General features: G+C 38.7%; 1 protein-coding gene across 1 annotated transcript; it reads right to left on the bottom strand.

Moving 5' to 3' along the window:
• Positions 1-676: 676 nt before the first annotated feature.
• Positions 677-12,655, bottom strand: LOC124122637. Its single transcript, XM_046485733.2, has 8 exons — positions 12,563-12,655; positions 11,749-11,824; positions 11,206-11,325; positions 10,868-10,901; positions 10,556-10,605; positions 9,824-9,934; positions 9,582-9,611; positions 677-8,221 (listed from the first exon to the last, which is right to left on the bottom strand). The coding sequence occupies exons 2-8, from the start codon at positions 11,810-11,812 to the stop codon at positions 3,921-3,923; spliced, it is 4,710 nt and encodes a 1,569-aa protein (XP_046341689.2). The 5' UTR covers positions 11,813-11,824; positions 12,563-12,655; the 3' UTR covers positions 677-3,920.
• Positions 12,656-13,204: the final 549 nt, after the last annotated feature.

Below are 13,204 nucleotides of genomic sequence, written 5' to 3' on the forward strand. Positions count from 1 at the left end.
AACTGTGGGTTAACCTATCACCACATGTCACAGGAGATGCATGTATGTGAACTGTAGGTTAACCTATCACCATATGTCACATTAGATGCATGTATGTGAACTGTAGGTTAACCTATAACCATATGTCACAGTAGATGCATGTATATGAACTGTGGTTTGATATATCACCATATGTCACAGTAGATGCATATATGTGATCTGTCGGTTAACCTATCACCATACGTCATAGTAATGTTTAATGTGTTACATATATGGCCGTGGATTTCACTGAAAAGAGTTCAGTACAGTTCAGCGTATCAGGATCCGAAGATCAAGAGTTCGAATCATAGATTCAACTGGATTGTGACCCCTGCTTTGCAAGCATCATATCCGTTCACGTGAAACGTGAATGTAGTATATGTCTTAGGTCAGGGCACAAAACGATCTTAGCGCTCCGACTATTGTACGTCTATGTAAGAGTATGGGAGTTAAGATCGTCATCGCGCTAAGTTCACTTTGTGCATGTGAACCTAGCAACACTTCGGACTTAACTCTAACATCAAGCTGGCCCACCGTGATACATCTGAAGTGCTTTTCAAAGCGGCTTTAACCCCAACTTACTCACTCACGGGCACCTTGTTGGTCACTGTTTAAATATTGAGACTAGTGGTGAGAACAAAGCAATACAATACGGATGTCTTAACTTATGTTTTTATTAAAACAAACGGCAACAGCCCTTTGTACAGATACAGTCATGATAATCACAGTACAGTTTCAAATCATGTATCCAAAGCTCATGTTCTCTTTTCAAAGATAGTATCTTCAGGTAAATTGAACAGGTAATGTTGTTGAGAAAGCTATAGTATAAGTGAAAACAGGATTTAAAGAAAACAAATGGCGTTGAAATGCATAAATGTAAGTCAATACTATTTAGTTATGTTTACTTCCTCTTAAGGAGCTAAGAATTCCCCTCTTCGTGAGCTGGATGCATGTTTGTACATTTGGCTTGGTTTATAGGATAATATACTGCCGGAAACGAACACGGAACACTTAGTTTTAGACGCTTTGGAAACATTGTACACAAACATATCTCAACCTTTGATTCTGACATGTGTTTAATTTGTATGCGCACTATTTCAAATTTTCGAACTGTAAAATTATTTCCCTATATTTTTAATTGTTCCCTTATTCGTTTCCATCAGTATAGTAAGAGGATATGAGGCTATTCTTGTCGAATGATGTAACAAAATTGATATTTCTTTACAAGAGCCACATGTTCTATATATTATGTATTTTGTCATTGATCTTACAAGTACATGTCTGAAAACCATTGTGCCAATCAGGAAGACATCGAAATAGACACCAGATTTGTATAGTATTTCATCTCTTAATAAATAATACACCGGAGTACATCGGAGTACACACACCGCCGTCTACGTTTGTATAATATATAGAGCAGGATTTTGTTTCTTGGGTATTGTTTATCGTCGCATTCAGCAATATTCCAGGTATATGGCGGTCTGTTAATAATCGAGTCTGGATTCTATGTTTGACATCATGAGCATCGATCCCGCAATTGGGCTACGATGACATACATCTGATTCCACCATATCAGTCACATATTACGATAGCCATGGGTTGCTGAAGACCAATTCTAACCCGGACCTTCATAGGATGGCCGACAGGAAATAACTGTTCATCCTATATAGGGAGTGTCCACACTGGAATCAACGAATTTTGTGAATAACAAAGAAATTACAGAAAAGCGTATGGTAGGCCAACTCAGGTTCAAGAAGCGAGTAACACGTGCATACTCGACGAAATGAATCATTTTTTACTTTTTCATTTCAACTTTAATATTAGAACTTTAGATTGTTGTTTTACTATGGTCATATGAGGGAGCGCTCATTTCGAAATTATGAGAAGGCGGGGGCTGTAATCTCTTTGAAACTGGAAACTTTGTTCTCAGGTTTTACCCCAAAGAATATATTGTTAGCTGGACATTTTGAAAAAATGTGTTATGATAGAAAGTTAAATTGTTTAGCTTCTCATTTTACAGAGAAATTGCGTATTAAAAGTAGTGACTGTAAAAATGTCCTACCTCTAACGAAAATTCTCAGCCCAAACCCAAGACTGTGATTGAGTACGGTAAGGACGCCACGGCGCCATATCCGCCCTAATATAACAAAGACACTACTTCTTCACAACTAATTCTAGCTAAATCTGGATAATATAGCAATTATTACATTCGTGTCAGAATTAATACACTCGTTTCGTTAAGTTTGTACGACAGATACACTTAAAATGTATGTAATAATCTCTCCTATAGTAATATATTTGACATGAGGATTATCATGAAAATATGAACAGAGGGTTATTGCAACAAATACACATGTATTGTTAAAATCAACAAACGAGGCAAGGGAAACAAAGACACTATTCGCCTAGATTCGTATGTCTAGATCTACGAACCATCGCTACAACAGTCATCTGATGTCGCTATGAATGTTTGCATTGTTCTTATTACTATGATCTGTCTTAAAGATACACACAAATGTGCTACTTGTATCCACCGCTGCACATCTTAAGAAATCAAACGGTGCAATAAATAACCTTATATAAATCTTGCGTGTTTGATACATTGCAGTTAAAGGAAATTCCAGTTGTTGCACAAGTTCACAAACGAAAATATAGAAGGCCTCTTTTGTGAAAATGTTAACTTAATTGATTGATTTTTAAAGTCTCTGGTCGAAAAAAACGTAAAACATTATGTCTTAAATACTGCCCTAAAGGAATTAACGTCTTAAAAGAGGTCATGCTGAAATGTTTCTTCAAAATGACAAACCATAGGACATTTAGTTTACGACTGCAAAGAAATAAAACATTGTTCTTGTAGCATTTTCACAATTATTAAATATTGTATCGGTGGATCAATAAACTAAGTGAAAAAAAACAACACTATAATTTCACGACTAACACACGCTGATTGTGTCATTGTATAAAAAATATACCCCTTAATCCAGACACTTCTTTCACAGTAATGACATCCGAACAAAAAAATAAAAAAGCGACAAAAACATTTTCAGTCCATTGTACGATTCCGACTATATATATCATAACCATGTGTTTATGAATCACTAGAAAATAGTGATGATACCTGGTGTCAGCAAGAAAGTGGCCCGTCGCAACAACTGCAATGTCAGTAAGTGTAAGTTCCAGACGGCAGTTTTCGACTGGGACGAGGGGCCACCGGCTTGTATGTGTAGTTAAAATACATACTCGCTATTACAAGACAAGCAAATTACAATAAATGTATCAAAATAATTATTGTATACAATATATGAGTGACAAATGCAGTGATGTGTTTAAGATACAAAAACAGTCAATACTAGGACAAATTACTGTACGTGTTTGCACTAAACATCTGTAAACTTTTTATAAGGTGTTCTCCTCATCACGAAAGAATAATTAAACAGAGACAGCAATATAACAGCTATATCTAGACGGTCTGTAAATAATCGTGTCTCTGACACACAAACCAGTGATTGATATTATTAACCATGACTACACCGGGTTCAATACACCAAGTAACCGAGCCAGACCACCCGATGCATGTCAGTCACTTCTTACAACATTCAAAGATATCTAAGGACAAAATTATCACGTTATACCACGTAAGGAACTTGAACTGAATCAAGCAAATCTTATAATTCCATGCGTTTGATATTAGCATTATGCAGAAAAATTGTTTCCTTGACATTTCTTACTTCCTTGTTTGTGTCATGACTGATTTTTGGTGATTCATTCAGCCTTTTACGCCTAATGGAATCTGTTTCATTAGCATCCCCATTAACTAAAACGTCAAGTCAGAAAACATGCATTTTGTCATTGTTTAGATGTTTTCAGGCAATCCCATCTGATATTTATAAATGCTAAAATGACTACAAAGACTCTTTCACCCATTTGGAAACAACTGCTGCAGCAGATTCTACTACTTCAGCAGCGGACCCAACTATCTGAGCAGGATTTCTATTGCCTAGCAAATCTTTAAAGTTCAAAGCTGTGTTTTTAAATTTTTCAACATGATCAACAGCTGACTGTTCGCCACCCTCTTTCTTTGATGCTTCTGATCCACCGCAAGCACCTTGCTCATCAGGACAAACTCCACCACAAACATCCTGTTCATCAGGACAAAGTAGTTGCAAGACTTCTTCATCCATCCCTGCATAAATACCTAATTCATATGCTGTCACTCCAGCATTGTTTAGTAATCCTTTGTCACACCCATTCGAGATCATTAGCAAAATATTTTCCTGTGAAAACTCTCCATTCTTCTGAGAAATCATATGTAGAACGGAATTACCATAATTGTTTAGACAGTTCACGTCAGCCCCTTCACTTATGATTCCACCAATCACATCTTTGTCAAAGGAATCAGAATCTTCACAGTACTTGAGCAAGATTAGATTCATAAATGCGTTTCTAATCTCATCGTTTGCTATGTTGTAGGGAGTGTGTCCTTTGTGGTTCAGGTATTGCCAGTCAGCCCCTTGTCCTAGAAGCCACTGGATACGATCCAGGATGTGTGCTCCAGAAGAACCACAAACCATGTGTAGAGGGGTGTTACCATTTCCATCTGGTATGTTTACATCAATACCATACTGCTGCAGCTTACCGAGCACATTCTCGGTATGGCTGTCCTGTAATGTACAAGCTTTGTGGAAAGCTGTTTGTCCTTGGTCATCTCTTTCATTTACTTTCCCTCCCGAACGAATAAGAGTTTCGAGAACTGTTTCCGTGAAGGGACCAATAGCCATACACGCTGCATGAATAGCTGTTAGGCCATCTTTTGCTTTTGCAGCTATGTCAGCTCCCTGCGCAAGAAGCATACTTATAATAGTAGGACTGTGTTGTCCATTGACACTGCATATTCTGTGAAGAACTGGTCTCTGGTCTTTATCAAGTAGTGACAACTGAGTTTCCTTTGACAGCGCTTCTTCTACCTCTTCCATTGTGTACCTACCGTTTCCAAGACAAGCCTGATTCAACATGCTGTCAACCATAATCATCAAGATTTCATGTTCACTTTCATTTTTCCGGTCCTCAATGATGTCAGTGGGTGAAATCTGTTGGTCATTGATAATGTTGACTTTTGCACCTTGGTTAATCAACAATTCAATAATGTGAAGTCGGCTATCTCCTCCTGATAGACAAGCCAAATGAAGTGGTGTGTTCCCTTCATTATCTTGGCAGTCTAGTTCAGCATTTCTTGCACACAACGCTTGTGCCATAGAACAGCCTGGTTCATCTGACCTTTCACAAGCAAGATGTAGAGCAGTCTTGGCAGATTCGTTCTTCTCTGAAATATTGACATCTGAATCGAGCAGTTTTTTAACAACACTAAAGGCAGCATTTCCTTTTGACATCGATGCCAAATGCAAAGGGGTATTATTTTCCTTTGCTAAAAGTAGACTGGATTTGTTCATGATAATATCCATGTCCTCAAGACTGTGATCAAGGGAGTCCTTGCACACAAGATGCAGAGGAGCATCACCATTTTTGTTAGTCAGTGTTGAATCTGCTCCCATAGTCATCAATAATTCAACCACTATTTTGTTGAATTGAACGTGAACCGCTGTGTGTAAAGGGGTGTTACCATCAGTGTCAACTATATTCACCGACAGACCACGTTGAAGCAGGTATTTCACCACATCCCCATTGTTCATTACAGAAACTGCATGATGAAGACAAGACTGACCAAGTCTGTCTCTAGCCTGCAAATCCCCGCCATTCTGTAGTAGCATCTCCACAGCTCTACAGTTAGAACTTCTGCATGCAGCGTGAACTGCAGTTTCTTCAAAATTATCTTTCATATTCACCTTAGCGCCATTGTCTAAAAGGAGTTCTACCTCCTCCAAGCAGAATCCTCTATCCAATAAGAGATAGAAAGGTGTGTGTCCATGCACGTCCAAAGAATTGACGGGGGCCTCACAATTCAAGAGAAAACTGATCACAACGGATCGTGAATTGTGTTGTGTTTCACATAAGACATGTAAAGGTGTTTTGTTCTCCTTGTTTAAAGATGAAATGTTGGCACCATTATCAAGGAGTAATTTGACAATGTCTTTGTTGGGTTCATCACTACCACATGCAAGATGCAACATTGTATTTCGATCAGCATCAATGGCTGATACATCTGCCTTTTTTTCCAAGAGTACTCTAATTCCTCCGACAATTCCTCTGCTACAGGCTGTGTGTAGTGGAGTTCTAGATGAACCCCCGCATCCATTGATTGGGAAACCTTCAACGAGCAACCATTTCAGTAAATCCAGGTCTTCATTACTGGCTAAAACTGCAATATGTAAAGCCCTCAATGAAGAACTGCCCTCTTCATAAATTCGGCTTTTAGATGTGACACTAGATTCATCCCATATCAGCTTCGCAAGTTCCACTTTGTTGCAGCGGCATGCCATGAGGAATGCAGATTCATCACAATCTACATTCAAAATATTGGGATCTTTCCCTATCAAGTCACAAACTATGAGGAGATTTCCTCCACTGATTGCATGGGACAAAAGATCACTGCAGTTAAGAGTCCTGTCTATTAGGTTGTCGCTAAGGACATTATACAATTCCCAGTTTCCAGTTTCGCATGCCGGTGCCATCATGACTAGCCCTCTGCCTTCAACATTCCAATTTGTTGCATTTTGTAACATTGCACTGATATCTGTAGGAGAGGTAGTGGTTCTGAGAGCATTTAGTAAAGATACCACATCATTGGACCAAGAGATAGGTCCCATGCTCAAACAACGTTTGACAACATTTAACATCTGCCCACTACAAGCGTTATGAAAACAAACCTCACATGGTTTAGCATCAGAGTCCAGAAGGATGTCAGCCACTGTTGCCTGTCGAAATGAACATGCTTTTTCTAAAGCTTCATGCTTAATATGTTCAATATCCAGTCCACCAAACCCTTCCATAATGGGCAGTATTTGACGAAGGAAATAGGCATGTCCATGCCTTGCAATTGAGGACACTATCTCAGCGATATTTTGTGCATCATCCAATATTGGATTGTCTTGAAAGAACAGATACACAAAGGCCCCACCTTTGAAAACGTCATGCTCTACAAAATCGGCTGTGAAGTCCTGGACTATTCTGTCTTTCAAGTTTTGAAACAAATTACTGTCTATCTTCACTGAATGAGCACCTTCAGTTTCAGTGTTTTCTGTTACAGTGTGGTGGATCAGATAGTCTAATGGACACCATTGTATGAAGTATACAGGTGCGACCTTTGAGAAGGTGAAACACACTGCCTCACGAACTGCATCGTGCGAAAAGCTATAATGTTGGTCACTATACACGACCAGGTCACCAGTCAAGGCTTGGGCTGCATCTCGCACGTCCTTCAGGTCAGATCCATGTGGCAATTCCATAATCCTTGAGAGGATATCAAGTGAAGCTCTTAAAATTATGTGCCCATCACTGGTTGTTGAGAAGTCAGTGTCCAGAATGTGATTGTGCTTCATTATCAATATGAGCAGAGCTGACTTGATTGGTTCGAGCTTAGCTACATGCTCACAAAGAACTACCACTGGGTGTCTGAAGAATATTGGCCATTCTTGCAGTGGTAGCTTACTCTTTAACAAATATTTACAGCAGTCAAAAAACCAAGGAGTGCTTGCATTGGCAGCAGTGGACAGTATTCTACAGTCATGTGCCAGTCTTTTGAAAGTAGCTAACTTCTCAAGAATAGCAAATTTTTCATAGCCCCTCAGAAAAAGATCAGGATTTTGAAGTTGCAATCTATGGGTTTTGTCCAAAAACTCATCAAAACTAGCAAAGGCTTGACTTCTGTCAAAGAAGCCACTTTCACTTGTTATAATCAAGAATATCCTACCTATACTTTTAGCATGAAATATGTTTTCAATAACTTTATTCCAGCGAATCACCATATCTGGCATAAACACCCTTGATCCAAAAATGTCATCGATTAAAATCACAAATTTTTCTTTCTGAGAAATATGGGAATATTCATCAGGGTTGTTCAGAATCAGTGGTGTGTAATTCCTATCTCCAAAAGTAGCCAGTAAATACAAGCCAATAGATGACTTTCCTGATTTGGGTTTGCCCTCCAAGCAAACGTGGCCATAGTGCAGCTTTTCTCTCGCAGCTTGTACAGCTTTTGTAGGATAAAAGGTTGCCTGGTTGAAATCTTTCAGTGTGGATTTCGATCGAGCTGTAAAGGAAAGCCGAACACATGGTTACCTATATCATACCTATAATTGTATGAAATAATCATGACATATCAATCTTTTCGATTTTGTTAAGCGGGTTCAATTATACAATCCTGTGAATGGGAGGGGGTAGTTAAAGATGTCTTCTTTAAACAGCGCCAGGGCAGTGGCTTATCAAGTACATACAAAGAACATATGAAGTGTGGCTGTTTATTGGTTGTATAATATGGATCCCCATGTAATATTCTTTTATTCGTAAAGCACATTGGTATGTCAATAAAAATTATATTTTCAGAACATTGTCTACAATGATGAGTGAGAAGTAGGGCACCTTGATAACATGAGCCTTTTTGGCAGTAATACACAGTCCTGCTACAATATCAGCTCTGAGCCCTTGTAGTTTGAGAAGTTGGAGCTTAAAGGTGCTTGCAATTTCATTTAAATAAGCCAATTTCAAACTACATTGTACATGCCATGAACAAGTCACATTAAAGAACCCACGTATCTTTATAAAAGTTCAGCTCTCTTGATTTTCAGAGTTTCAATATTTACCATTTTATGCTTCAAGAAACTATCTTACAGGTGTGACCAAATCTGAATCAAACTCTCTTTCTACACGATTTATCACCAGTTGATTCTCTAAATTTTGCTTAAATGGCTAGACACAAATGTTATGGTGCATAACAATAACAATCTGAAGTTGTGAATCATCTTTTCAGCCATTTTCAACGGACAACGCGCACACACACACACGCGCACGCACGCACGCACGCACGCACGCACACACACACACACACACACACCAAAGGCCCTAATGACTCGGACAAGAGCTCACTTAATTGCTTTCACAAGAAGTTCTCCTTAAGACATATTTGAGCAATAAAATTTAGCTTGGTGCTCTGGGATTGCAGTTTATTACCTACGGGTATCCCCTGGATATCGTCAGGAAGCATATTGGAACACATCCGGACAATTATAAATAGGAACTCTATCGTATGTGGCAAGCAGAACAGATTACATAGATTAAATAGGTATGTATGAGTACCATACCATTATTTAGTGTGTATTCTTATCATATGGAATAAGCGAGTATCTTACAAGTTTTGGTTTGCATAACTCGGGACAAGGTTCAAGTAACGAAACGGGAAACTGTACATCGAGAGTTTTCTAGCCAATTCGCATCAAGCTTCTATTGCAGTTCAAGCTACTATTGCAGTTCAAGCTACTATTGATCAGCATGAACATGTATATCTGCAAGACATGTCATCTGATACAAAAAAAATAATCATGAAATTGAAAATAAAACGTTTCTGCTCCATCAGGTTATCCTTCAATTTGAAATATGATAAATACAAGAGTTACCTTTCATGTTTTCAAGGATGGTATTGTCCACTGCAAAAGCAAAACAAGGATTTTATTACACTTCTATAATCACTGTTTATCTCAATGTTATATACTTACGTTGTGAGATCAGTGTTGAAACAAGGCACTGCAAATATGATATTATCTGAGCGAATAATTTAAAGGATATATTTAAGTTAGCTTTAGATAAGAGAACAAATTAGAATCATCAAGACAGCATATTTTAAGCCTGATCATTTTACCTTCATGGTGATGGACGTGAATCTCTCTTGCAACACAGGCTCCTGGAGAACGATCCACTTTTATCATCAATGCTTCGTCTTCAGATAGGCGTCCCGGCGATGATCTGGCAACTAAATGCAAATGCAAATATCACTCTTGTACGTGTAAATACATGAAAGGAATACATCGTTGACAATATTTGATTTGATGAGTATTTTCAACACTGATCCTTTGTGGATATACAGGAGAAGGTTTAGGGACAAGAAAATCAGCTACCTCCACGAAAGGCCAATTTACCTTATAAATGATCCGTCATAAACTTCTGACATAGTTTTCTTGTTTGTTTGTGCATGTCTGAGACATGTGAATACAACAAACTAGACCATCTTTGATCAAGTGAGTGAGTGAGTTATGTTTAACGCCACTGTTAACAGTATTGAGTTATATCATGGCGTGTCAGCTTAATGTGGGAGGAAAGCCCGAAGTGATGCAGGTCTTAGACGTGTACCACTTCCCTGAAACCCACGAGCACGGGTATGGTGCTGACAAACCTAGAAACATAATCGGGGTGATCAGTGTTCATCAAGTGTTCAGATGTGAAGTAAATGGGTCCTAATCTCACACCAAATAAAAATTAAGTATTTTCATTTTTAAGAATATGGCATCCCTACTACATCAACAATGCTAGTTAAATCAGATTTATTTTATCGACCGTATCTCGTCTTTGTATATGAGTGTTGGTAATTAATTACCTTCACTGCGGGCTGCCTGTTGCTGCATTAGTGAAGCCAGGGTACGTTGACTGTTCGAAACAGTAGAAGCATTTTCATTGATGGATATGAATAAAAACGTTCTGTACAATGTAAGGCATTTGGCACAAATATATTGAATCAGAGTAGACTGTACTTCACCTTTTTCCTTTTGACTTGGTATTTACAGTGTCAATGGGTAGTTGCTTGATTACAGTTGTGTCAGAACTGTTTGTACCGTGACGCATTAAAAGCACGAAGCCTTAAAGGTGAACATGTTTACATAAAACTGCATTCACAAACTGAAAGATTTACCTCGTGAGTGCCATTGTGTGCTCCATGTTGATTTCTGTTGAAGATAAGGCGATTGGCGTCAAATATACATGTATGACCCATATTATTAAACCAACACAATACCATACTCGCTCACTATCACAGATCTTATTCCACATTAAACAGTCTAAAAGAGTGATGACATAAACAAAATTTGACACACACGTACAGCGGGTGATTGAGTGAGTGAGTATTGTTTTACCTCGTCTTTGGCAATAATCTACACTCCTATTAAAAATATTTGTTCATGAATGATACATCATGAATATACACACAATCATTTAAACACAATTCCAAAATAGTTCTGTGTGAACTTTTACCTTCTTGATATATTCTTGGTGTTGTTGATTTGTTGGTCAAGGACAAGCTTGCAGTGGGCACCTTAGTCGTGGGGCTAGTATCTGCTTCCAGGGACATCACAGATACGGTATTTTCAACATCTGTAATGTGAAATGAAGACCCCGTATACATTTAGTTTTATAGTTTGAATTCCATTTGACTTACACACCTACACAAGGACACGCACATTTATCATGTGTTTGTTTGTTTGTTGTTTAACGCCGCACTCAGCAATATTCCAGCTATATGACGGCGGTTTGTAAAGAATCGAGTCTGGACCAGACAATCCAGTGATTGATAACATGAGCATCGATCCACGCAATTGGGATCGATGACATGCATCAGGGAGCCTGATCACCTGATTCCTTTAGTCACCTCTTACGACAAGCATAGTCACCTTTTACGGCAAGCATGGGTCGCTGAAGACCTCTTCTACCCCGGATCTTAGTTTTATGATTGTGTTTACATCTACATAACCTGATTCTATTCTAAACGTTTACCCCCACTTAGGATTTTGAACGTACCTTGTCGGCCCTCAGCATCCTGTCTCTCTTCGCGAAAATCTTTCACCTTTTCTTTATCATCCATTGCATCGCCTCACTGCACACAGTTAAGCATATATATAGAACTAACATTTAATGCAGTAGTATATATATATACATATTAAGATGATATACATGCAAGCCCATACACATATTGGCATGATATACAAGCCAATACTAATGTACCTATTGACATGATATTGGGCGGTCGGGTAGCCTAGTGGTTAAAGCGTTCGCTCGCCACGCCGAAAACCCGGGTTCGATTCCCGACATGGGTATAATGTGTGAAGCCCATTTCTGGTGTCCCCCGCCGTGATATTGCTGGAATATTGCTAAAACCGGCGTAAAACCATACTCACTCACTCACTCACTATTGACATGATATACATGTCTATATACATGTTCACACGATTTGCACGTTGTTGTTTTTTTCAGTCATAGGTGAGGTGAGGTGAAATGGAGTTTAACGTCGCGTCCAAGATTATTGCACTTATATAGCGACGTGCATGCACGTGTATGTGTGTGTGTGGCTGCTTGTACTAGTCCAGACTGATGCCGATTTATAGTGCTAGCCCACTGAGATACCATGCCGCAGTTTAACATGAATACCCCACTCAGACACAGTATACTGACTCCGAGCCGACCAGCCTTTAATGCCGAGCGCCAGACAGGGTAACAACAACAGCATTATATATATGAACAGGCACATCCACAAATGATAATGCATCTAGGGCTGTTTGTATTGTAAAAGTTCGTGGGTGTTTCCGAAACATACACAACTGAATTTACAACATACCTCATAATATATCCCAAATCACAAGTGTTATCGAAACTCCAGCACCAGAGATAACTCGCTCACCGAAGATCGCAGGCGGGTTGCAAAATGGCGTATTGTGATGTGTTTCTCATTCAAGGGGCTAGACGAGTGGGCTTAGGTATGGCATGAAGCCACACGAATAAACTTCCTTATGACTAAGAGCACACGCAAACATAAGTTTAAGTGATTGATCAGTTGTTAATTCTAAAGAGCAAATGCCAGTAAGAGGTTTTATCCGGATAAATATGCTTATAGCATCATCATCATCGTCGTCGTATTCATCATCATCATCTTCGTCATTATTATGACAGTACGCACGCCAAATTTACAAGTTATTTGAACTATACCATGTATTTATTTTACTGGTATTGCACTGGCGAGCTGGATACACACGGTTTATTCCTTATACGGGATATTTACGATCCCAAAACAGCGTGATAACCTCTATAATATAAAACATCATTCTTAAGTTCTACCTAGACATTGCAAATTTTCCAATATATTTCACACTGAAACTTATTTTTTTTACACTGAGCTGAACTAAGAATGACATTTGAACTGTGATCTATTATCCCAGTAATTTGTCACAATCCCGATTGTCAATGGTCTAATGTAATTATG

This window comes from Haliotis rufescens, unplaced genomic scaffold (genome assembly GCF_023055435.1).
Source record: "Haliotis rufescens isolate VD_foot unplaced genomic scaffold, xgHalRufe1.0.p SCAF_16, whole genome shotgun sequence".
Classification (NCBI taxonomy): Eukaryota; Metazoa; Mollusca; class Gastropoda; order Lepetellida; family Haliotidae; genus Haliotis; species Haliotis rufescens.